The sequence below is a fragment of the Salvia splendens genome, chromosome 15 (assembly GCF_004379255.2).
Source record: "Salvia splendens isolate huo1 chromosome 15, SspV2, whole genome shotgun sequence".
Classification (NCBI taxonomy): Eukaryota; Viridiplantae; Streptophyta; class Magnoliopsida; order Lamiales; family Lamiaceae; genus Salvia; species Salvia splendens.
In genome coordinates, this window is record NC_056046.1 from 358,880 (window position 1) to 379,962 (window position 21,083).

General features: G+C 40.0%; 3 protein-coding genes across 8 annotated transcripts; 1 reads left to right on the top strand and 2 right to left on the bottom strand.

Moving 5' to 3' along the window:
- The first annotated feature begins 3 nt into the window (after positions 1-3).
- On the top strand, positions 4-3,312 carry LOC121769350 (putative pentatricopeptide repeat-containing protein At1g53330). Of its 4 annotated transcripts, XM_042166131.1 has the most exons (4): positions 4-1,983; positions 2,099-2,162; positions 2,356-2,417; positions 2,873-3,312. In XM_042166131.1, the coding sequence occupies exon 1, from the start codon at positions 38-40 to the stop codon at positions 1,442-1,444; it is 1,407 nt and encodes a 468-aa protein (XP_042022065.1). In that variant the 5' UTR covers positions 4-37; the 3' UTR covers positions 1,445-1,983; positions 2,099-2,162; positions 2,356-2,417; positions 2,873-3,312. The 4 variants fall into 4 exon arrangements, with proteins under 4 accessions (XP_042022065.1, XP_042022063.1, XP_042022064.1 ...); XM_042166129.1 differs by lacking the exon at positions 2,356-2,417; XM_042166130.1 differs by having other exon boundaries at positions 4-1,780; positions 1,908-1,983; positions 2,099-3,312.
- A 2,143-nt stretch (positions 3,313-5,455) lies between these two features.
- Positions 5,456-9,400, bottom strand: LOC121769564 (protein GRAVITROPIC IN THE LIGHT 1-like). Of its 2 annotated transcripts, none has more exons than XM_042166413.1 (3): positions 9,249-9,400; positions 8,821-8,929; positions 5,456-6,965 (listed from the first exon to the last, which is right to left on the bottom strand). In XM_042166413.1, exon 3 carries the CDS (start codon positions 6,963-6,965, stop codon positions 5,697-5,699), a length of 1,269 nt encoding a protein of 422 aa, XP_042022347.1. In that variant the 5' UTR covers positions 8,821-8,929; positions 9,249-9,400; the 3' UTR covers positions 5,456-5,696. The 2 variants fall into 2 exon arrangements, with proteins under 2 accessions (XP_042022347.1, XP_042022348.1); XM_042166414.1 differs by having other exon boundaries at positions 8,821-8,944; positions 9,249-9,369.
- Positions 9,401-10,099: 699 nt separating this feature from the next.
- Positions 10,100-13,307, bottom strand: LOC121767389 (protein transport protein Sec61 subunit alpha-like). 2 transcript variants are annotated; one of them, XM_042163650.1, is made up of 7 exons: positions 13,206-13,307; positions 12,297-12,666; positions 11,748-11,975; positions 11,300-11,654; positions 11,082-11,206; positions 10,848-10,983; positions 10,100-10,476 (listed from the first exon to the last, which is right to left on the bottom strand). In XM_042163650.1, the coding sequence occupies exons 2-7, from the start codon at positions 12,638-12,640 to the stop codon at positions 10,237-10,239; spliced, it is 1,428 nt and encodes a 475-aa protein (XP_042019584.1). In that variant the 5' UTR covers positions 12,641-12,666; positions 13,206-13,307; the 3' UTR covers positions 10,100-10,236. The 2 variants fall into 2 exon arrangements, with proteins under 2 accessions (XP_042019584.1, XP_042019585.1); XM_042163651.1 differs by having other exon boundaries at positions 13,200-13,220.
- Between the last annotated feature and the right edge of the window lie 7,776 nt (positions 13,308-21,083).

Genomic DNA, 21,083 nt, shown 5'->3' on the forward strand with positions numbered 1-21,083 from the left:
TAAAAAAGATGAATTAAATCGAAGGCTTAGTTCAGAAATGCAGAGAATGAAGAAGAAGCTAATGGTGTCACCATTCACACTCTCCTCACTCCTCCGCCGCGAAAAAGACCCAAAGCTAGCTCTTCAACTCTTCCTCAACCCTAACCCGCATCACTCAAATGCCAAACCATTTCGTCACTCTCTCCTCTCCTACGATCTCATCATCTCCAAACTCGGCAGAGCCAAAATGTTCTCCGAAATGGAAATTGTCATGGAAAACTTGAAGAAAGACACCCGAATTAGTCCAGAAGAAATAATTTTCTGCAACATTATGACGTTCTACGCCCGATCGCGCTTGCCCAGTAAGGCCCTCCACCTGTTCGACGAAATTCCCTCATATCGATGCCGAAGGACTGTGAAATCAGTGAACACGTTGCTGAACGGGCTCCTTGTATGTCACGAATTCGATAAGATGATGGAGGTTTATGACCGGATTGAGGATTACGGGAGCCCTGATGCTTGTACGTACAACATTCTGATAAATGCATTTTGTGTGATGGTTGATTTGGTGAGCGCGCGGAAGGTGTTTGATGAAATGCTGAGGAGAGGGGTTGAGCCTAATGTGGTGACATTTGGGACTTTGATTAACGGGCTTTGCGCGAATTCGGAGCTGGATGCGGCTTTCAGTTTGAAGAGAAGGATGGAGAGGGATTTCAAAATCAGACCTAATGCACATATCTATATAGCTTTGATGAAGGGGCTTTGTAGGGTATTTCGATTGGATGAGGCCATTAGGTTGAAGGGTGAGATGTTGAGAAAGAAGGTGGAATTGGTTCCTGCGGTTTATTCTACATTGATCAGTGCGTCTTTCAAGGCTAATCGAAAGGGGGAGGTTTCTGGATTGTTGGAGGAGATGAGGGGAAACGGGTGTAAGCCCGATACAATAACTTACAACGCAATGATACATGGATATTGTAAGGAGAATGAGTTTGGGTTGGCTTTTGGGGCTTTAAGTGAGATGGAGAAAGACGGCTGCAAGCCGGATGTCATTAGTTTTAATGTGATTATTGGTGGGCTGTGTAGGGAGAGGAAAGAGGGTGAAGCCTATGATTTGTTGGAAGATATGCCACGGCGGGGATGTGCCCCGGATGTGGTAGCTTACAGGACAGTTTTTGATGGTTTTTGTGATGTAAAGCAGTTCAAAGAAGCAGCAAGCATATTGGATGAGATGAGTTTTATGGGATATGCTCATCATACGTCTAGTGTAAGCAAATGCGTGGATGCATTGTTGATAGAGGAGAATAAAGAGTTACTATTAACATACGTGTTTATGTTGGTGAAGAGAAACTCCCTTGATAGATATATATGGAAACTTGTTACTTGTTTGCTCTTTAAAGACAGCAGTTTAGATGTTCAAGAACTGTTTGATGGGTTGATAAATAGTCATTTTCTTCCAATGGGCTAGAGATGCTTCGTGGCTGGTTTTTTCTTGTGCACTCAAGAAATGGCCAGGAGTTCCGCAACAATTGGTTGAGATGCGCACTCTTGGTTACTGTGGCTTAAATGATGAGTGCTTCTAAATGAAATGGTTATTCAGTGCTGTGATCCAAAGGAATGTACTTGAACAATGAAAGTTCTGAACTTGAAATTAGCCTAAGGAGTTATAGATATTGATAATACGAGTAATAGTTCGCATTTTTACTATTACTATCTTGATTTACTTAGATATCCAATATTTGTTTCTTGTTCTTAATAACAACCTCCTACTAGGATCACCTCTGGAGCTTCCAATTAGCACGGGGTAATGTTATTACACTGAATGTTTTTCACTAGTATCTGTTAGACCATTATTCTGTTATGCTGCCATATTAGAAATATTTGGAACAATATATATCAAATCTCTTGTTCTCTTGTCCATAATTTTTCAGGCAGAAAAGGGCTTACGAAGCAAAATAGAGATTTAAATGATGCAAGATGGAACTTCCTAGGGACATGTTAATGAAAGTATGAAACAACTGTTATATTTTGATTTTACTTGAAGCGTCAGGCTTCGGATTTAACATCCTGTTATTGGCATTCAGTACTGACATTCGCTTTGGTGCCTATCGTTCTCATCCAGAATGCCTGACTTACAAGTGGATGGTTTGCACCTCAGCTAAAGTTTCCAAGCAACACAAAGACAGGTCAGTTTTTTATCGCTTGTCAGATTTTACATGAACTACTATCCTGACTTATTTACTTTCCTTCCCAAACATGAAAAGCCAGCCATCTTGTGCACCTTCTTTGATGAAGTGAGATTTGATTGTTCTCTTTGTTTACTGATTATGTTAATTCTTTAACCAACTCTCTGTTCATGTGATCAAACTATAACTTCAGGCTTAGTCGGTGACCTTGACCTCATGACAACTATACGATCACTATCATTATCAAGTACTCAAGTAAGTAGAAATATATTGCCATGAAAATAAAAATAACATCTAACAATGGATGATGCCAACAGTTGGCCACTTATTTGTAGAACCTGATATAAGGATTTAGGCTTGATTAGTTGATTAGCAACATGATCTGATCAGCAGCATATAGACGTCATTCCGCATTCGTCTATTTTATGGAGTGCATACTATTTTAGGCACTGTAGTCTTATTGTTCAACAATAATATGTATCAAAACTGATTCACCTCCCACTGCACCTTTACATGTTTTTCTTCATTGGTTCACATCTGTGATTACTAGATTGCTAGTTTATTCTCCCAGGTTCACTCTTTATGTTGAAACTCGTTTTATGGGCAAGGCTGTCGCTCTTTTGCTCGTAACTAGAGATTAAGTCTATATTGGTTGTAACTTGTAAGACTACTTGACTATAAAACCTCGACTCATCCATGTCATGTTGCAGAATATGAGAATATACCCTTGGTATGGCCACACCCTTGGACGATGACACGTCTGCTGAAGGCATTCCACCTATTCATACTCCGTCATTTGAATAATGGATTTCAACCAAATTTCTGTATTCAAAGTTTTGGGGGTTGGTTGGAAGCTCTTTCCTCGTTTACTAATTATGCTTTTCTTTTCAGTTGTTGTCCCTGTCTTGTTCTGCCTACCTTAACTTCTGTTTGCATGCAGAAACAGACAATTCATTTTGCTTACTAAACTTCCTTTGGAAACAGAGTTTGTGTGTTGATTCATTAAGTTAGGAGGAAAGTTGGAAGTGGGACATTTTGGAGGGTGGTCTTGCACTAAGATTGGCACTTAGAAACTTGAGTTTTTTTTTGTAGTTTGCGTGCAAACAATTGAGTGAAATAACTGTTGATGAAATGTGATGTGCTCTTATTATTGCTTATTGGGGAAGGGTAGATGGGGTGGGGCCGGGGGACCTTTCCTCCATTAGAGTTGTCACTTTTTTTGCATAGTCTAAGTTAATTGAACATGAATATCACACATTGTCATATGCTTCTTCCGGGAATGAACATTCGCCGGCGACGGCTATAATATTTATTTTAGAAAGTATATAATATTATGTAAGTACTTTATATTAAAAAAATGTTTTTTTTTGGTTTTTCAATTTTTTATGTGCCTTTTGGTTTTTCAATTTGGTTTGAATTTAGTGAAGAGGGGGCAACTCTACAATAAAGAAACTTGAGGTATTGATCTTACTAAATTCCATATTTTCTTATATTCCTTATTTATGAGCCCTTGATGCCGCATTATTTGAGCTTGGGATAATTAATTACTAATAAAAGTATGAAGTTTGGTCAATTTTAGTACGTCCTGGATCTTTGAAAATCTGAATAACAAATCACAAAATTTCAAAAAATAGATGCGACAGTTGCAAAAATTTTAATTGAAGCTGTTTTAAGACTCATTTGTCATTCAAATTTTGAAAAACGCAAGACACTAGAAATTAATTATCGATAATTAACCCGTTAAACTAATATCTAATTCACTTGTTTTCTCCCCAATCATAAACATCCTCATTAAACTTTATCAATTCAAAATTAAATAAGAAAATAATTTGAAAAATTCGGATTAATGGTAACTAATTACTACTACTATAATTTTCTATTACATTAGACTTTATCAATCTCATTTTTATTATTTTGGGACGGTATCCCACCCCCTATTGGAGTAGGGTTTATTGACCTACATAGTCTAATATTAATGGCAGAATTTTATTTCATATGTAGTCTTAGATATTCAGTCTTCTATGTCATATGAAAGATCCACATCATGATTCTGCACCCAAAGAATAACAAATATTCCTTGTTCAAACTTTCAAAAACTTGACCTAAAACAAGCACTATAAAAGCATGTCACCATTCATCACATTTCCACACAAAAAAAGGAAGACATTCCATCTTTTCTTATACTCTTCAATTAGAGTTTAGTACCGACGATTATCGAAAATGAATCGTTTTATCATAATTTGGGCTGTGATTGTTGTTGCTCTTGTCATCTCACCCCATGCCATGCAAGCTAGGAATCTCCTAGCCATGGAGAAGATTCCGGAAAGTTCTTCATCGTCGTTGGCGCCACCGGTTTCCTCTAAAGCCATGGCGGAGGAGCTCTTCGGGCGCTACCCAACTCGGCTGCAGCTCGTCGTCGGTGTAGATCGTCGGAGTTTAATAGCGTCAAACCCTAGTCCTGACGTTGGTCACTAAATGGTTTGAGATATTATATTGGTCACTAAATTAAAATGACTTGTTTAGGTGCTTTCAAATTAAATTTATGAAGTTTGTTGAATGTTTTGCATGCTTTAAAGCAATGGGATTTCAATTATATACATGTAATAGTCTCTATATATTGGCCATGCTATAAAGATTAATTTCGGCTTTTTCATTTACTGTTGGTAACCTAATTTATGTTGTTTTCTTGAAATTACTACTATTACTATCATTTTGAGAGTGACATATATTATGACAAGGGGCAGCCCGACCCGTTGGAGACTTGGAGTGCTTTTATAGTTGGAATGGGCCTCAATTTCTTCTCAAATTAAGTTGGGCTCAGTTTGAATTTTATCCCTACATATGGCCCACTACTTTCTCAACTGAAAAAATTAACAGTCAATTAGTTTCTTTATCCCTATCATAATCATAATTACCTCACTAATCAGGTGAGATTGTAGTTAATTGTTAATTTAATTTGACAGCACACTCTTAGTTATGGATCAAAACATATTAATTGAGACTTGAGACTAGAAACTAACACACTTAAAGCGTTAAATGTACAAGGCAAATTTTTTTTAAGGCAAAGATAAAAACTAATTTTAAACATTTGTCAAAGAAAAAACGTTAAAAAATCGAAACGATTGCCTCGGCCATATTATTTTTTGGTATACAAAATTATACAATTATTTATAATTAAACGAAAAATATTTAAAAAGTAAAAGTTCACATGCTCGCCTTCAGAACAATACACCAACCATTGTTTTATTAAAATCAAACCTCCATCAAATCTAATTTTTTTGTTGGATGGGGAATATATAACTTTCACCTTTTAGATTATTCACCATTTGCCACAATATAACTTTCAAACACATTACCAAACTCTAAATCAACAAGTTTACCTATCATACAAACAAAGTACTACAAATATACACTTAGCATCATTCTCTACTAACCAATCTATTAACAAAATTGTAAAGCCTTCACAAAAGCAGATTTCTTTCAACAAAAAAACTACCCTAAAATAAAGCCAATGTTTCATCATCCAGGACAAGATCAACACAGATAAACTTGGCACTGGACAATAGTCTTGCCGATCTTGAATCCGGGCACGACGCTCAATGCCACGAGAGGCTCCGGCTGCAACCGGGCATCGTCGCCCAAGCTCTCCATGTAGACCTCCGAGAATCGGTCCCCCTTCTTCCCTTGGAAGGCGGAGACTCCCGGCTCGAAAGATAGAGCCAAGCGGCGCAGGAGCCAGACGCGCTTCGCCATCTCACAGAATGCCGAGAAGAAGGGCGTCCCTGGTGGCTCACTGGACGCCACGGACTCCAAGCTGCCGAAGAGAGAGGCTTCCACCTTCGGGTGCACGACTCTCAAGTACTTTGCACGGCAGAATGATGCAAACGGAGATTTAGGCTTCGCGGATATCAGCTCGATGTATCGGTTGAGGAATAAGACGTGCCTCTTGTCCCTCTCCGGCATGGCCTTCTCCGAGGAGAAATCGGGGCAGTTGAAGCCATCGAACATTTGTTTGCACACAAAGGACTCGAACGCGAAGCACTTATGGCTCGGGTTCCTGAAACGAGTGCCCGGCTCAATGGAGTCGGCCGCAGCATCCAAATCCCAGCCAGCAGATCCCATCTCTTTGATCAGAAGTTGCACGAAGCTTCGGATAGATTTCAACGTCTGCCTGTGGTAAGACAGGAAGTCTCCGACCCTCGTGTCAGACAGCTGAACGTTCTCGGGGACGACAAACTGCCCGCTCGAGCTCAGCCGCTTCTCGAGCAACGTGTTAGCCTTATTGGCATCCAATAGCTTCCCTCTGAGAGAGGCGGCCTCCGCTTCTTTGAGTTGGAGCTGAGACTCGAGCTTCTTGGCAGTGACCTCGTAGATCCTAAGAGAACTCTTCCGCTCTTGAATCTCGGATAAAAGCAACGTGGTGGCCGGAGTCGCCTCATTCAGCTGTTTCGTCAAGTAAGCCTGCTTCAGCTCGGAGAGGTACTTAAGCTTGGATACGACCATCCTGTCCGCAGCTTGAATCCCATCAGCGTCGTGAGGAGATTGAGCAAACTGCATCTCCGCGTACGCGGCTTTAACAGCAGTAACTGAAGCAAACAGTTTCGAGAGAAAAACTTCTCGGACCATCTCGTCATCCTGCAGGAGCTCCTCCTCGTCTTCGTCAACGTGCTTGAAATGATCTTTCAGAATACCATCATCGTCCGGAGCTACACCTGTGACCGCACGAATGTGTAGAGCCTTGGCAATGGCACGCGCCAATCCACTCTTGCTCGGTGTGACCACAGAGCGTTTCACCGAATCCATCTGAATCAACAAATAAGGAAAGCAGATCAAGTATTCAGAGATGATATTTTACCACAATAATCATTCACAGTGAGCATGTCTCATAACGAATATACAGGAGACGAAGAAGAAGACGACGAAGAAGAAAGAAGAGCCATATTAGAGGCATGAAGAATGCCTTTTTGGCTAAAAGATTAGGTAAAGTGAATTTGGCATAAGGCATAGAAAACTCATTTCCCAACTAGACAAAGTTCTGCAAATCATTACTAAACAAATGCATAATTCAAAAGTTAGGTAAAAACTAATACTTTATTAGAGCATACAATGTTTGATCCCATAAACAAAAACACCCTCAAATGCAAGTGGAATGATATGTTTAGTTGTATTTGCCAGACAGCAAGAAGTAGCAATATGAACAAAATCTGGAATAAAAAAAGTAGAGCAAGAACATGTGATGGAGACAGAAAATATCCTAAGCAATAAACTAGTTTTGAAGCAATTCGCGGATATATACTTTTATCACAAGAAGACGTCCGTCCCCACAAGGCTCAAAATAGGTATGTCTCAAACTCAAACACACCTTGTTGTCTGTTGGTAACAACCAACAGGGTGGTGGAAACAGTCAGAAATTCTTAAGATACATTCATTCTTGATGATTATTCCAATTGTGCCAATAATCCATGAGCCAACCAACCACATCATTAGGAAAATCAGAAACTACTCAGAAAATCACAAATTTATACACAGGCTGTATGCACTTTGCATTAGCAAGGATGGTGCCTACTTAGCAACAGCTTAAAACGAACGAAGAACATAAACCATGCACAAATCAGGTAGATAAGTCTACCAACTACACACAAAAGAGGAGGCAGAAAAACAGACCACATTGACATATACTGATCAACTTGGCATATACAATAAAATGCTATCATCGTATTGAATTCATCCCTTTATATTGAAAACGGAAGGGGGGGTTTAAAGAGGCAATAAATCTTCATCTCTCTATATCTCACACCACCTAAATGAAAATCTTTCATAGATTGAACAAGATATATATATATATATATATACCTATATATATATGTCTGTACACAAATCTAGTGTTTAATGAGTGAAGTACTAATCCAAATGCTAGAGATCCAATCCACCCAACAGGCTAACACCATTAAGTAGACAAGAAAAACCACTCCATCTATTAGGTAACAACCATTTGGGACCAAATAAATATGATTCTCTCAGAGCCATCCACGGCTCACTAGTTCCCGGTTCACCCTAGCACACCGGTGGACCCGGGATTAGTGACAATCACTATATCGAAGAGTGATGATAATCAACCAAATTTTGTACAACCAAAATAAGGTTATATTAATAATTTGATGTATTAATTATATATTAAAATAATAAATATAGCAAGTGGACAAGTTAAAAAGACTTATTAGCCTTTAACCTCATTTTTTATTTTTATATTTGAATTTCCTTTCTATTGTTTTTAAAATTTGAATTAAAGTATGCACTAATTACATTTATGGTTTAAAAAAAGTAAAAAAATTATACACAAATCATAAATATATGACCATAATATTATGCACTTTCCATATAATATAAGCATCTATATATTTAATTTAAATATATAAAAAAACTTATTTTTTTTTCTAATAAACTAGTTTTGGTCGTACAAAATTGGTCACATATATTTGTAAAATAAAACCACAGTCAATAAAAAGTAGTTTTCATCCCTGCAAATTTAATCTGGACCCCACATTCATGATTAAACAAACAAACAATCATTCTTGGATCACGTGGCAGTCACGTGACAACACCCTCCCAAGGGTTAAAAACAAGAAGGTAAAGAGATAAGAAAAGATTTGATTTTTACCAACACCCAAAAGTTAATCTCGCCTCCCCAGAAATCTTCAACCGAATGAAGCTGCGGATTTGGGCTTTTCTATCGACGGAGGCGCTAAACACAAGAAGCTCTTCAACCCCTGATATAAAAAAGACTATGAAAATGTTTTTAAAAAATGGCATAAAATGCAGAGATGTACACGCACGCGAGGGTGTAGTGTGTGTATTTGTATGCGCCCAAAGCTCTAAGGACAAAGAAAGGTGGAATCTTTAAGTAGACAAAGCTCAAACCAGAGAGAAAATACATGTATATATATCGTTAGAAGCCCAGAACAAAACAAGAAGCCAAACAAAAATCCAGTCTTTAAACAAATAAAAAAAGTTTCACACTCGGCTGGAATGACAAAGAATCTAATAATGTAAGCAGACAAAGAAATAAAGAAGTTTCTAGAGAACTACTTCTTCTTCACAGCCGGGCACCTCGCAAGCTTGGATGTTGCTCTAAAAATGGAGAGGGAGAGAGAGAGAGAGAGAGAGAGAGGCTGCTAGACAGTGGAGTGAAGCAATGCATTGGAAATTAGAAAGTAGAAACACACAAATACAGTGGGGACAAAATCCTTATTCCAGACTCTTTTGGACGGTGTTGCCCTTTGCTTTGGAAGTCGTGCTCGCCTGAATCTGTTACAGTGGCGGGTTAAAATGGTAAATTCGCGCTCTGTCTGAGAAAACGCGGTTTTTGGACAGGGTGATATGTGTGGGCAATCTGATGTTTGTAACAGTAATAATTAGCAAATCTTAGGATTTTTTAATATTGCGACGTTAATAATTAGAGATTTATTAATATTTAAAAGTTGTCAATTATTTTGAAGAAAGTGACCTTCATTCTTTCATCCTATATCGAGAAAGTGTAAAGTGTAAACCGTCTTTATCTTTAAAAGGGTTGAATATACTAAAGAAAAGTGACAATTAGTGATGAAGTTGATCATTATTGTGACTTCATTTCATCTATTTGGATTCATTTCAGCTCCATAAATTTCTTGAATTAGCCAATGTGATTTTAGGCTATTCTTTAGTTTACAGTACAAACTTCAATTCCGCAATGATATTATAGTTCGAATTCTAAATATTTGCATAAATAGCTCGTTTTAGCTATATACTAAGTACTATGTTTACATATAAACTCATCACTGGCCTCCAACTTATTTATGGGAGGAAAAATGTATTGCCAACTAAGACGCGCTTCATCATCCGTCACACTATGTAACTGTTTCTGTTAGGAGTAAATGACCATTAAATGCAAAAGAAAAGACTAATAAAAACTCAACTACAATCTCCATTACGATTTCTCCATGGTTTTGCCAACAGGGTTTATCTCCTTTACATTCCTCAGCTAACCAAAATTGAAAAGTTATCAGTCATTTGTAACTAGCTAGCTCACCAGAATGTCTTAGAAACCGAAGAAACCAAGTTCGCTGGCCTTCTCCTTCTCGAATGTCTCGAAATACTGATATATGATGGTGACAGCCAGCAGAATTCCTGTACCGGAGCCAATCGCACCCATGAGGTCTGCCAAGACTGTCAGTGCACCAATGCACACGCCACCGAATGCAGCTGCGGTGGGAATGTACCGGTTCAGCTCCTTCTGCAGATTCGATTCTCTGTGTCCGGGCATCACCATTTGTTGTTCCTAGAAAAAGTTTGGACATGTAAAGAATTGTGTTTGTGTACCAGTAATATAGTAGTGATATTGAATAAAGAAAAGAATCATGAATCTATCTTGGTAATAATCGCATTTCAAGTTGTGAAAAAATTGTCACTACCAACATTTCAGCACCATCACACATTCACACGACACATCAGGATCCAGGAAACATGTTTTATGCTTAAAAACAACATACGCACGTGATTAAATTCTTTGCTAAACGTATGAGAAAAATCAACTTGACAGCACTGTGGAAGTGTAAAGGCAAAATAATGGACTAACTGTCTCGAGTGTTTTCGATTTTAGCATGCATGACCTATTATGAATTCTCAGAGGGTAGAGCACCCTAAGATTACCTTCAGCTGCTTCGCCACATCTTTGGCCGAGGATCCTGATACCTCAATCCACGTTTTTGAAAATAAAGCACATGCTGACAGCATGAATACAATGTAAAACAATCCATGGAAAGGATTGGCCAATATATCTGACAAGCTGTGGAAGGATCAAAGTAAGCACATCAACTTAGCAACATATAAAGCAAGAATCTTAATGAATACAAACACAGCTCCAATATTATCACTATTGCTTACCTAGATGGAGCAGTTATATAATAAGCAAGACCCCCAACAGGAACAGATTGACCAGAGTATTCAGATTCCTTCCACTTTCCGAGAAGGTTTACAAGGAAATTCCCACTGTATTTCCTGTAAAGCAACTGCAAAAATGAAAAGCAAAGATTAGTTAGCAGCTGCATTTGAGAGGAATAAGGCATCACATCTCATTAATTCGACAATAAACAGCTTTTCACCTGGGAAATGAAGTACAGATTGGATACAAGGGCAGACTGCAGAATAATGGGCATATTAGAAGTGTAGAACAGCTTAATAGGATAAGAACCCTGTTGCCCCCGAGCATTCTTTGACCTCACTGGCAAAACTACACGGAATCCTTGGAAGTAAATGACAATAAGGAAGACCAGGACAGTGGCCAGCAAGTTTGTGACGTTGGGGAGGTTCTGTCGGTAGAATGCCTCTCGCAAAGCACGAACCTTGTCGGTCCGAGTTATCAACAAATGGAACAAAGCAATGACAGCACCTTCGAATTCAGCTCCACGCCCACTGTTAATAGTAGTTGGGCTAAATGCCTTCCAGATGATGTTTTCACTGTAAAATTAAGAAAATTCTAAGAGGTAAAATACCCACACTCTTGTCCAGAATGTAGGAATACATAATTAACTGGATATAATCACCACTTACCAAATATTGGTTGCAATGAAGAGTGAAATGCCAGAGCCAAGGCCATATCCTTTCTGGAGAAGCTCATCCAGGCAAATAACTATGATCCCCGCAAAGCAGAGTTGCAGAATGATAAGGATTGCATTCCCAACTCCAAGTTGGCCCACACTGCCATACATCCCGGAAAGAACATATGCAACAGCCTCACCGACTGCAATTAAGATGCCCAACAATTTCTGTGCACCATTTCTGGTCAAGGACAGAGACAGTGACAATTAGCATGGCAATACAAGTAATACATGTAATCAATCTGGGATAGTCCACTTAGGCAACTTGAAATGCAAAAGATATGAGCAAGAAGACAAATTAAAGAAACGTAATCTCATAATTTGACCCCTTAAGATCAGATTAACGAATGCGATGCTGACAGTAATATACATATTGCTCAGGTATAATTCCAGTTTCACAGATGGCATTTATTGAAATTTCTCCACAAGGATCTAAATTTTACAATTTGTATTCATCACAAATCGTCAAAAGCACAAACATACGCCTTTTTCAATAACTTACAGGAGGGCTCGGTCCTCTCTCACATTGTTGTCAACTTCAATGATCTTTGAACCCGCCAAGAGTTGCATAACCAGCCCAGATGTCACTATTGGGGTGATTCCAAGCTCCATCACCGTGCCTCTGTTTGAAGCAAGAATGACACGCATCCAATAGAATGGATCTGCACCAGTTGTAGAGTGTATGCCATACAACGGAAGCTGGCTGCAGACCAGGAAAATGAACAGAGATATGACAGTGTATATAACCTTCTCTCTGAATGGAACCTTCCTGTCCGCACTTTGAACCTCCGGGAGAAACGAAAGGAAAGGTCGAACCAGATGGAGCACCCTAAACCCACCTCCCATTCTCGTTGATTAAATTATTCCAGCAACTGTCACATCATAAAGAGAAATGCATCAGTAAAAATTAAAATGACTAACGACAGCACAAAATCTGAAGAACTAGACTTAGCTCCAGGGTTTAAATATCCTGCACTTTCCAAATTTAATTAAACCCTAGAATTCATAGCATTAAACATACTTTCTTCAACGAGGATTTCACTCCTTATCACCATCAAATCCATATCAGAAATCGTGATCTATCAAAATTAAGACAATGAGACCCAAAGCGATCGGCCATGAAATCAAAAAATAAGATAAAACCAAATCAATCTATCAATCAATTAAAACGATAACCACCAGATCTGCGTTTCCGGAGTAGCAATCATTCAATTTTCCATTCGATTACATAGCAAATGTAGACACAGCTGAGCATCAAACACTATAAAAAATCTAATAAAATAAAATCACGACCTCAAAATTAAATTTTGAAGAAAAAAACAGCTGATTAAACGATTTCAGGTTTCCACATAGCAAAACGGATCTAAGATTAATCTGAAATGCAACAGAAAAGAGGAAGAATTACACAAACCAGCTAAGAACTGTCGGAATTTGCTAGTTGCGATCTCTAATTCTCAGAGAAATACTCGGTTTTATTATTTATATCGTCGGAGAGCTTTTTGGATGGAGTGTGACGTAAAAACTTGGTGATGTGGCACTCTTGACCACACTGATCCAATGATAATTGCACACGTGTACTAAAGAATCCTAGTCATCATAATAGGATGAGTCAGATATAATAGTCGAAATAAATGTTTTTACTGTTGATTTTACAATTTCTATCGCATTTTCAATTTTAATAAAAATAAATACTACAGTATCAAATATTTTTAATAAGTATGAAATGTTTAAAACTTGGTGCAATTGTGGTTCCCTAATTTTATCATCACTACCAAAAAGAAAACTTTTTTTCATAATTTATCTATATTTTACATTATACTACTACGAAGTATAATCCTCGAATTAATTTTACATGTAAGTTATGTTTATTTATATTTAACTTATTGACTCACATTACACTTTGTCAGTTGGATAAATTTTATTTTTAACAAGTATTGAAATTTACCAATCTTGGAGAAGTAATTTAATGGTAGAATTTTGAGTCATAAGTAAATAGGAGTATAAATTAAATTTAGCTGAAGCTTTGCTTTGCCTCCATGGTATAAAGATTCAATCTTTTTATCAAGTGGAAAAGCACAAACTCTTTCCTTAGAGGAATCTTGACTCCAGCCCTTTTTTTATTCTGTGTAGGCACACAAAAACGCTTCTTTTTCCCTCCCTTTTCGTCTTTGAAGATAGAGGGATGAGGTCTGCCCTCATCTTCATTGTTCTCTTGCCTGTAATCACTTTTGTATCTAAGTTTGAAGCTCAAGCTGCACCTTCTGGTAACCTTTTCTTGATTTTTAAAAATTTTTAGTAGCTGAGGTAGTAAAATGAGGAGCAGCTGAGATTATTTTTATTCAAACAATATTGATTTTTTATAGGGTTTAACTTGTTTTCTTGAATGGTGTGCTAGTTTACCGTGGAAGTAATTTGTTGAGTTCATGAATTCAATTTTATTTGAAAAAAATTGATTTTTTAAAGTTTAATCCAGGGCCATTGATAAAGCACTTGTCATCACTTGTGAAATGGACTAGGGCCTCATCCAAAACACCCCACCAATCAGGTATAGCCCACATCACTAATTTATTTAGATATCTTTGTGTGTGAAATTGCAGTTTGTGGGATCCCATGGTGGTGTAATAAGTGTCATGTTTATCTGCTTGTCGTGGTAATCATCAGCTTTGCTTTTGTTGCTGAAGAAACGTTTAAAGGGATCAGAAGAAGGTAATTCTTATTGCTTATCTTGTGTTATTACATTTGATCATTCTACTAGTATTTATAGGGATAAATGTGACCCTTCAGGACCCCCAATAAATGAGATTGGGACTATACACACTTGGGAACCCAACATTGTATTGGAACTCAAGTCCCATAAATGAGGAACGGCTCTTTATGTTTTGTCTTTCCAACACTCCCCCTCAAGTTGAGTAACGGGGTTTCCGATACTTAACTTGCTCAATACTTCCTTGAATGATTTTGAATTCACCGCCTTGGTTAAAATGTCTGCCAACTGATCTTCTGACTTCACATATGGAAACTCGACAATCCGGGCTTCAATTTTCTCCTTGATGAAGTGTCTGTCAACTTCCACGTGCTTCGTTCTATCATGCTGAACTGGATTCTCAGAGATGTTAATCGCAGCTTTGTTGTCGCAGAATAGTCTACACGGTTTTGGTACATACAGGTCAAGCTCTGTCATGAGCTTTCTTAGCCACAATATCTCAGTGAGGCCACTTTTGATTCCACGGAACTCAGCTTCCGCGCTTGAGAGTGCAACAACCTTTTGTTTCTTACTCCTCCAAGTAACGAGATTTCCTCCAACTAGCGTAAAGTACCCTGCCGTGGATTTTCTGTCATTTGGGTTCCCTGCCCAATCTGCATCAGTGAAGCCACTGATCTCCAAGTGTCCATGTTTCTCAAACAACACCCCATGCTCTGCAGTACCCTTCAAATAACGTACAATTCGGAGAGCTGCTTCCCAATGATCTTCTTGTGGTGAGTGCATGAACTGACTTACCACTCCCACAGCATATGTTATGTCGGGCCTAGTATGAGATAGGTAAATGAGCTTACCTACAAGCCTTTGATATCTCCCCCTGTCTGTGAGCTTTGCTCCTTCTACTACCTGTAATCCGTGATTCTGTATCATTGGGGTGTCTGCCGGTCTGCAGTCTATCATTCCCACTTCTGCTAAAAGATCGAGGATATACTTTCTCTGATTGATGAAGATACCCATTTTTGACCTCAGAACTTCAATTCCCAAAAAATACTTAAGAGGACCTAAATCCTTCATCTCAAATTCCTTGAACAAGTTTTTCCTCAATTTGCCGATCTCCTCTTCATCGTCCCCTGTGATGATCATGTCGTCAACATATACGATAAGACACGTGATTTTCCCATTCTTCTTCTTGATGAATAATGTGTGATCTGAGTTGCTCTGCTTGTAGTCATATTTCTTCATTACTTCAGTGAATCGACTAAACCAGGCCCTTGGAGATTGCTTAAGTCCATACAACGTCTTCTGGAGTTTGCACACTTCTCCAGGCTGAAACTCATTTCCGAATCCTGGAGGAGGAACCATGAAGATCGGTTTAGGCAGTTCACCATGCAGAAAAGCATTCGTCACGTCGAACTGGTGAAGTGGCCAATCTCTGTTAGCCGCGATTGAGAATAGAACCCTGACTGTGTTGATCTTTGCTACTGGTGAAAAGGTCTCAGCGTAATCAACTCCGTATGTTTGAGTATATCCCTTTGCTACCAGTCGTGCCTTATATCGCTCGACTGAACCATCTGGTCTTCGCTTGATAGTGAACACCCATCTGCACCCTACAGCTTTGACTCCTTCTGGCAGTTTTCCTTTCACCCATGTGTCGTTTTTCATTAATGCATTCATCTCTGTAAACATGGCCTCTTTCCAGTGTTTGTGTCTCATTGCCTCCTCGGCAGTTTGTGGGATTTCCTCTTCCTCATATAGTGCCGCTTCAAACGCACGTGCCATCTTGCTCAAATTTCCTTGAACAAAATTTGCAACTCCATATCTGCTCTTTGTACCAATCTTCTCGGGAGAGTATCGTTTCGGAGGGATGCCACGAGTACTCCGATTTGGAAGGACATACTTCCCAGTGTCACTATCAATGATATTATCTTCTTCTTCTTCTTCTTCTTCTTCTTCTTCTTCTTCTTCTTCTGTGGTGTTAGTATCAACTATAGTATTTTGTTCAGGCAGTGATATAGGAGATACCTGGGATATCGGTTGAGGTTGATCTTGAGGTGGTTGAGGAGACTCTGGTGGGAAGGCGTGCTCGGCGGCAGCGACCGCTATAGTCTCTAGTGGTTCCGCAATTGAAGGACTTGGAGGTGACACAAACCAACTTAGGCAGTCCCCATGATTAGTTTCAGGATTTTGCTCCCCCTGACTGCCAAGGTGGTGAGGGTAGAAGAACTCGTTTTCCAAGAAGGTACAGTTTATAGTGGTGATAATCTTTTTAGTGCTTGGGTCAAAGCATCGATAACCCTTCTGGTTTATCCCATACCCCACAAAAACACATTTAGTAGCACACGGAGAAAATTTTGTTCTTTCATGTTTGGGAATATGGACATAGACTGTACATCCGAACACTTTAGGTAACATGCTAAGGGATTCGGGTATTTTGGCTTGTTGGGAGAGGATATCAAGGGGTGTTCTTTTGTTGAGGATTTTTGTGGGCAGCCGGTTTATGAGATAGATAGAGGTTGCCACGGCTTCTGGCCAAAGAAAGGTTGGGACCTTGGAGTCGAGCATAATAGCCCGGGTTACTTCTAGAATTGTCCTATTCTTTCTCTCAGCAACCCCATTTTGTTCCGGTGTGTAGGCACACGAGGTTTGGTGAACCAGACCTTTTTTTCTAAAAAATTCAGACATATCACTATTGACAAATTCCCTCCCATTATCTGACCGAAGGACTTTTATGGTGGTTTGGAACTGGGTTTGAATCATTTGGAAGAAAAGGACAAATTTATCGGCTACTTCAGATTTGTGTTTCAAAAAGTAAACCCAAGTCATCCTAGTGCAGTCATCAATGAAAGTAACAAAATATCTAAATCCCTTTCCCCCAATAACTGGCGCAGGGCCCCACACATCAGCATGCACAAGTTCAAACATAAATTTCACACGAGTATTGGAAGGTTTAAAAGATTGTCTGTGGCTCTTGGCCATAACGCATGTCTCACAAGAAAAATCTTTAGGAATTTTAAAGTTTGGAAACAAAAGCTGAAAATAACCATAGGAAGGATGCCCTAGTCTTCTGTGCCACAGACAAGCTTCTTCTCTCGCAGATCCGTGAGCTAGCATTGCACTGCCATGTTGAGCTACCCCATCCACGTAGTAGAGTCCTTTGTTCTCAGTGCCACGCCCAACGATCTTCCTCGTTCGAATATCCTGTAAAACACAATAATTTGGGTGCATCAGGAGAGTACAATTTAATTCTCGTGTAACATGGCTAACTGACATCAATCTTTGAGACAGACTTGGTACAAACAAACAGTTTGATAATCGAAGACTTGGAGAGATTTCTATGGTTCCCGTCCCTGCTACTCTAATTAATTCTCCATTTGCAGTTCTAATATAGGTCTCCGTGACTTTACTAAAATCACTAAAGTCTGTCCTTTCGGGAGTCATGGTATCTGTGGCTCCACAATCAAAAATCCACCCTCTTCTATCAATTCTATCACTATTTTGCACGTTTAATGCAGCGGAAATATTTATCAGAGGTGCAAAACGGTTTTTTGTATCAATTGGGTCAACTTTTGGGGTCAAACTGCAATTTCTAACAGGTATGGACGGCTTAATAAAATATAAGGAATCTGGGGTCTCCTTTTTAATAGCATGGGGTACTTTCTGATATTTTAGGAACTTTGGGGGATTAAATTGCAAGGTCAAGGGTTTGTTAGGGCTTGATCGAAGATCAAACCCTTTACCTCCTGTAACTGCGCCGTTTTTCCATTGCTGATCTTCCGTCATTGCTCCGGTCCGTTCCACGAAATTTCCGATTCGGATGCCCCCCTCCGCCGCCGCAACCACTACCACCGCTAATTTCCGGTTGGGGAGGGTTGCTGGTCTGATTCCCTCCTCCAATTGCTCCTTCTCTGTTCTGGTTCGATGGATTCTGTCGCGGGTTGTTCTCCGCGATTCCGACTGCGGCGAGCTTTCCTTGTGCTCGTGCCTTCTGTTTTTCGTCCCACCATTCCGGGTATCCTACCCGGAGGAAGCATGTCTCCCTTGTATGCTTGTTCTTCCCGCAGTGGGAACACCACAGCTTGCTTTTGTCCGGTTTCCCTCCGGCTCCGGCGGTTTGGTACGTGTTTCTGGCTGGTGGCGGAGGTCGTTGGCTTCCTCGATTATTCGGTCGGTACCTCTGTGCTCCAAATCCGTAGCCTATTTCCCCCGATGATGCATCGGCGCTTCCTACGCCAGAGGAGTCTCCGGTGGGTGGAGCGGATGCCGGTGGCATGATCTTCTGTCGAGCCGCCTCCTTCTTCACCCATCCGTAGGCTTCTTCGACTGAGGGGTACGGCTGCTCTTTGAGGATTTCCCGTCGGATGTGGTCATACTCCTGGTTCAGACCCGTGAGAAACTTGATAAGTCGCTTATCACTTGCGTGTTGTCGGTATTGCCCGATCCCCTTGTCATAGCACGTGACCGGTTGCTTCTGAGTTTGATCGATTTTCACCCACAATCCGTGGAGACGACGGTAATATGTTTCAAGATCGAGACTTCCCTGTCTCATGTACATTATTTTGTCTTCCAGGTCATAAATCTGATATGGATCGGCCTTTCCTTCGAACGTAATCGCAAGGTTATCCCACAGTGCCTTGGACGTTTGATGGTGAGCGAAGTCGGAGATAATATCATGTTCGATATTATCGATGATCCACGAAAAGACAACCAGATCGGTCTCTTCCCACTCTCGATATCCTTTACTGCCCAGTTCGGGTGGTTCGTCTTGGATATGCGAATATCCCCTCCTGCTTCCTATCGCGACTTTCATCAATCGCGACCACAACGGATAGTTCTTTCCGTTTAATTTGAACGCCACTGTGACATTCTTGTTCGTCCTCAATTTTGAGGATTCAATTGTTGGTTTTTCTTCATCTGTGTCTGACATTTTGATGATATTTGGATTTTGGTTTTAGGTAAAGGCCGAGAAGGGTATTACACGGCTATGATGAGATTTCTCTGAGCCAAGAATCTTCCTGCTCTTGATGCCATGAAGAAACGTTTAAAGGGATCAGAAGAAGGTAATTCTTATTGCTTATCTTGTGTTATTACATTTGATCATTCTACTAGTATTTATAGAGATAAATGTGACCCTTCAGGACCCCCAATAAATGAGATTGGGACTATACACACTTGGGAACCCAACATTGTATTGGAACTCAAGTCCCATAAATGAGGAACGGCTCTTTATGTTTTGTCTTTCCAACAGTTGCAGATGGTGGTAATGTGCTTCAGTTTGAGGATGGTTATCATGTTGAGACAGTGGTTGAGGGGAATGAGCTCGGGTTTGTGCCGCACTCCATCCGTGTTTCCCAGGATGGCGAGCTCTTCGCTGTGGATGCTGTCAATAGCAACTGATGAATCGGCGAATTTTTGATGTTGATGAATGCAGGAAAATGCAGATCACGACACAGAGATTTACGTGGTTCGATTTACTGAGGTAAATCTACGTCCACGGGAAGAAAAGAGGGCAGAGTTGTATTGCTTGATCTGTTTTCTACAGCTTACAATACAGACTTGCTATTTTATCTTTTATCTCTAGAGAGCTTTTAGAACCTAACCTTATCTATCTAATCTAGGTTCTATTTATACATTGAACCAAGATCGTGGCATGCAGCACCATTTATTAGGTAGTGGATGTCGTGGAGATCGTGGCGATCTTGCATGGGTCCACTATCCTGCATGAGTTAATGACTGCTTGACACCACTAAATAGATCGTGGGTGTAGTGGAGGTGGAAATCCTGCATGAGTCCACTATCTCCTAGTTCGGTCGAATACTGAGACCGAATTGCTGAATTATTGCCGAGCAGCTTTTGCCGATCTGAGAGTAGAGCTTGATGCCGACCTGAGAGCAGAGTTTGATTGGTTGGCTTTTACCGAGCTGTAGGCTGGGGCCGAACTCTTTAGACATGCCGGACTGATACTCTTTAGTCATGCCGAACTGATACTCTTTCTTGGGCTTCACTGCTGTTGGGCTTGTTTAGTACGTACTCCATCACTACCCCCCCCGAAAAGCGAAGTGAATCACTTCGGCATTCTGGATAAAGGTACGGGGTAAGTTGATGTTTGTCCTCGGTCTGATGAAGTGAACTCTTCTTTGACCGGACTTGGTTTGTGTCCTAATTTGGCGAGTTTTATCGCTCGGATCAGACTTTCCGTTGTCCTAATTTGGGGATCGGACTTTCCCTTGTCCTAATTCGGCGAGTTTTATCGCGTGGATCGGACTTTCCCTTGTCCTAATTCAGGCAAGTTTTATCGCGTGAATCGGACTTTTGTTGCAGTTCGTTTCAGACGAAGTGCTTGATTCTTAAGCTGAATTGTGGTCTTGTATCCTCTTTAGAAGCTTGGACTTCACAATCGTTCGCTTATTGCAGTTCGTTTCAGACGAAGTGCTTGTTTAAGCTGAATTGTGGTCTTGTATCCTCTTTAGAAGCTTTGACTCACAATCGTTGGCTTATTGCAGCTCGTTTTAGACGAACTGCTTGTTTAAGCTGAATTGTGGTCTTGTATCCTCTTTAGAAGCTTTGACTCACAATCGTTGGCTTGTATAT